At 44.5% G+C, this 5133-nt stretch overlaps 1 protein-coding gene across 1 annotated transcript; it reads left to right on the plus strand.

Moving 5' to 3' along the window:
* Positions 1-255: 255 nt before the first annotated feature.
* LOC115674380 (leucine-rich repeat receptor-like serine/threonine-protein kinase SKM1) lies at positions 256-4467 on the plus strand. The gene is made up of 3 exons (XM_030596757.2): positions 256-416; positions 718-3411; positions 3869-4467. Exons 2-3 carry the CDS (start codon positions 834-836, stop codon positions 4228-4230), a joined length of 2940 nt encoding a protein of 979 aa, XP_030452617.1. The 5' UTR covers positions 256-416; positions 718-833; the 3' UTR covers positions 4231-4467.
* Positions 4468-5133: the final 666 nt, after the last annotated feature.

Here is a 5133-nt window from a genome sequence, read left to right on the forward strand (position 1 = left end):
CTTTGTCGCTATCCCAAATACACGATGGTCACGCCAGTCAAAAAGAGCATTCTGGTGAGAACATACATCCGACAAAATCAGCGACTTTTTTCCAACATCTGTCCCTATTTCCCTTTCAACCGTTCGTGTTCAAGAAAAACGCAGTAGATTCAAAAGGCAGGTCAAGGTGCAATTTCGCAATTACTCGCCAACTCCATGCCCCCTTTTTATGATTCACCCCCTCCACCTCCACCACAAACCCTGGCAATCTATTTAAACACTCTATTCCTCACTGCTCTTTCTACACCCTACACTCTCCACCATCTCAGTAGTTTTCACCAGCACACATGAACATGTCGTCCTCTTCTTCTTGACTCATTGACGTCCCTGAAGTAATCTTCTCGAGCACACTGTGGTCTAATGACAATTATACTCAGGTGAGTCAAGTGCCTTTGACCTAGTCTTATGTTCAAGCCTCAGTTTTTTCTTTTGGTTTTCACCCTCCGGCAATCATTTGGTGCAAATCTAGAGTTTTCTATTGACTTGTTACTGTTGTATGTGTTTAACAGCTTTTAGTTATGTTGCTCAATGCATTAATTCAAGCTATAGCTCTTTGCTTCAATCATTACGCTTTTTTCTTCACACTGAGTTGGAAGAATCTAATGGCAATGAGTGGTTCGACTCGAATGTTGTTTAATTAATGTTCTCTTTCTCTCTTTGGTTTTTCTTCTTTCTCAGCTCAATCTGCAAAAGCTCTCAAATTGCTGATCAGCTGAAAGGGTTCTCGGGGCTCTTGAAATAGCCCAGTTCGTGGTTTGTCTCTTTACCCGGGTGATCTATACATACAATTAGAGATGGCGAAGAACAGTGCTATTTCGATGTTGCCCCTCTTGTTACTAGTCCTCTTCCTCAGCTCACATGCTCCGGAGGGATCAGATGAATATGATGATCAAGGGCTTCTCTTGTCCTTCAGGGCCTCCATTGATGACCCACTGAGGTCTCTATCCAACTGGATCAATTCATCAGCTTCTCCTTATTCTTCCACTGGTTTCTGCAAGTGGAGTGGTGTGACCTGCGACAATTCATTGTCTCATGTGTCCAAGATCGAGCTCTCTGGGAAGAACATGTCTGGCAAGATTGAGCCATCGATATTTCAGATGGGTCACATACAAGAAATTGACCTCTCCAACAACAAGCTCTCCGGTGAGATCCCCCACAATGTATTTTCTTGCTCCACCCTTAGGCACCTCAACCTCAGCAACAACAATCTCACTGGTCCGATCCCAAGCGGCTCAATCGCCCACCTGGAGACCTTGGACCTGTCAAACAACATGTTGTCAGGGAAAATCCCTGAACATATTGGGATGTTTTTTAGCCTGAAGGTCCTTGATCTTGGAGGCAACGTCCTGACGGGTCGAATCCCTGCATGGATATCGAATATCTCATTCTTGGAGGTCTTGACCTTGGCCTCTAACCAACTGGTGGGTGAAATCCCAAGAGAGCTAGGACAACTGAAGAGCTTGAAGTGGATATATTTAGGGTACAACAACCTCTCTGGCCAAATCCCGAGTGAGATCGGTGATTTGTCCACTCTGAACCATCTTGATCTTGTCACCAACAACCTCACTGGTCCAATCCCACCATCTCTAGGAAACCTCAGTGGTCTTGAGTACCTCTTCTTGTACCGGAACAAGCTCACAGGTCCAATTCCTAGACCCATATTTGGCCTCCAGAAGCTGATCTCTCTTGACCTGAGTCAAAACTCCCTCTCTGGTGAAATCCCTGAGCTCATAATCCACATGCAAAGCCTGGAGATTCTCCATCTTTTCTCAAACAACTTCACAGGGAAGATACCCAACGTTTTGTCCTCCTTGCATAAGCTTCAAGTCATCCAACTCTGGTCAAATGGTTTCTCAGGCCCAATTCCTGAAGGCCTAGGTAAGCAGAACAACCTGAGTGTGCTCGACCTCTCCACTAATTCCCTCACAGGGAAGATCCCAGAAGGCTTGTGTGGTTCAGGCAGTCTCTTCAAGCTCATCCTCTTCTCAAACTCACTTGAAGGAGAGATCCCCAAGCCTTTGAGCTCCTGCAAGAGCCTCCGGCGAGTCCGGCTCCAGAACAACCGCCTCGACGGAGAACTGTCCCCCGGGTTCACAAGACTGCCGCTCGTGTACTACCTTGATGTATCAAGCAACAACCTGTTAGGCAAGATTGGGGAGCAGAGATGGGACATGCCCTCACTTCAGATGCTGAATTTGGCAAGGAATGGATTTTCAGGGAATTTGCCTGTGGGCTTTGGGAGTGAAAATCTTGAAAATCTGGACTTGTCAGAAAATGGGTTCTCAGGGACAATTCCTAGGAGTTATGGGACAATATCAGAGTTGATGCAACTGAAGCTGAACAACAACAAGCTCTTGGGCAATATCCCTGAAGAGTTGTCCTCATGCAAGAAGCTTGTAACCCTAGACTTGAGCTCCAACCAACTCGGCGGCCCAATCCCTTCGAGCATCTCTAACATGCCGGTCCTCGGTGACCTCAACCTCTCGGAGAACGAATTGTGCGGTGAGATCCCATCAAACTTAGGGAATGTCCAGTCACTTGTTCAGGTAAATATATCCCACAATCGCTTGCATGGCAGCTTACCACCCACCGGAGCGTTTCTCGCCATCAACGCAAGCGCTGTTGCAGGCAACGACCTGTGCAGCAGCGATGTGGCCACTGGCCTGCCACCATGCGAAGGCACAAAGGGCTCTGCACTGTGGTTGCTGGTTGTTTGCTCGCTCGCAGCCTTAATGGCGGCTGCTCTCTCTGCCTTTGCATTCATGGCCATTCGACGGAGAAGGCAGTTCAAGCCAAAGAGAGTGGAGAGCAAGGACGGGGCGTGGGAAATGCACTGCTTCAACCCCAAGCTTTCGAGGTCGATAACGTTGGACGACATCTTGAATTCAGCCAAGGAAGAGAACATCATCTCTAGAGGAAAAGAGGGGATCTCCTACCGAGGTAGATCAATCACAAAGGACATGAAGTTTTTCATGAAGGAAATTAATGATATCAACATCTTGGACTCGCCGAGTGTGACGATGGAGGTTCTTCAACTAGGGAAGCTTAAGCATCCCAATATAGTGAAGCTCATGGGACTGTGCACGTCACATAAAAATGGCTTCTTCATTTATGAGCACGTTGACGGCAAGAGCTTGAGCGAATCCCTGCGAGGACTAAGTTGGGAGAGGAGGGGTAAGATCGCGATCGGGGTAGCGAAAGCGCTCCGCTTCTTGCACCATGACTGCTCGCCGTGCATCGTCGGCGGCGACTTGCGGCCAGAGAAGATTATGGTGGACAAGAAGGACGAGCCACGCCTGAGGTTGAGCTTTCCCGGGATGCTTTGTACGGACAAGTATAAGTGCTTCATTTCCTCTGTCTATGTTGCCCCAGGTACATTTTGTTGTGTACATTTAAGAATTTTTTGGTTAACTCATTTGCATAAGGAATTGTTTGGTAAATTATCGTGAATTTCATTAGATTTTTTTTTTTTGGTCGAAGAATTTCATTAGTTTACGGTCGCTGGAAAATGTTTGCAAAATTCCAAAACGCACTGTCGCATGTCGACGTACTATATGACAGCTTTAGTGTGAGTCGTTTCAGGAGAATTATTCATCACATGACAAAAGATTTCACATGCATGGGTCAACATATATTCACTATCAAAATGATGAAACATTGTCACATATTTATTACTCCATGAAATACAACGCGCTATACTAGTTTTATCATTGGCTTAGATTAGCTAATAACTAAATATTATCAAACTGGATTGATACGTTACCTAAGAAAACTCGTGAACTTTTTCTAGATAAAATTTTAAGAATGTATTTTATCATTTCCTATGCAGAAGCTGGAGAAACCAAAGAAATCACTGTGAAGAGTGACATCTATGCCTTTGGTCTCATCCTCATCGAAATGTTGACCGGAAAATCACCGGCCGACGCTGAATTAGGCATGCACAAGAGCATCATAGAGTGGGCTCGGTATTGCTACTCGGACTGTCATCTTGACGCGTGGACCGATCCCGTGATCAAAGGGACTACATTGCATCATCCGAACGAGATGGTGGAAACCATGAACTTGGCTCTTCAATGCACCGCAAGCGATCCCTCGGCAAGGCCATGCGCCAGCGACGTATACAGAACCCTAGCTTCCGTACTGAGGAGGAGTTCTTGTGTTTTAGCCCTAAAATTTTCTTCGCTTGCTTAGGGGTTTTTTTTTTCTTTTGCCTCCATGATTTTGGGTTCTTTTTCTGTTTATCTGTCAAATTTTGGAAGTTTTTTTCCTTTCATGTTTTTTTTTGGTCCGAAACTAGAGAAAGGGTTTGAGTATAGTTCTTGTGACTCAAATGCTTTGTTTGATGGGATGTATTGACATGCACTACTGAGTGTAAAGGTGTAGATAGACTGATGCAATGTAATATTATAGACTATAGGTTTTTCTCTACGTGATGTCGAATTAGATGAATGTCCATTCTCTCTCCATGGTTCACTAGTTATAGCTGAGAAAGGATGGTCCACAAGCTTCATTCCTAGTCTAACTTCTACTTTCTTCTTCCCATGCCCGAAATAAACAAAGAAAAGGGGGAAAAAGAGAGGAGAAGATCTAAAAGATGGTATAGAAGAAAAAAAAAAAAAGGAAGAGATGAAGGGTTATCATAGTTGAGGACTTAATCATGGCGCTAGAGACATATTTCTGGCTGTGGTGGATGAAGAAACCTAGCTCAGTCGAGGCAAGATACAAAAGTTCTACATAAAATTTCATGTCCTATGGTACTTACTAAAATAATTAAACCGAGCACCAAACGATCAAGAAGGGCGACGGCCTCCACTAGCTCGTCCATCCATCATATATCGAACCGCGACGAGGACAATCATTTCCTTTACACGAAGGTTTAAGTCGATCATTGAAAGGAAGGATTTTTAAAGGGTTCATCAGTAGAAGCTATAGATCATCCTCCTTTGTAAGTTGTACTGATGCTATGCAAGCACTTCGCTTGAAAAATTGAGAAGCACAAGTGAGTTTGTCCTATTTGTAGAAACTTTTTGAAACTAGAGAGTTACTCATAGATTTTTCTAATAAATTCATCCTACTTTAAATAATTATGGAAAG

The sequence above is a fragment of the Syzygium oleosum genome, unplaced genomic scaffold (genome assembly GCF_021117445.2).
Source record: "Syzygium oleosum isolate NSW1041296 unplaced genomic scaffold, Sole_v2.1 Sole_v2.04, whole genome shotgun sequence".
NCBI classification, from domain to species: Eukaryota; Viridiplantae; Streptophyta; class Magnoliopsida; order Myrtales; family Myrtaceae; genus Syzygium; species Syzygium oleosum.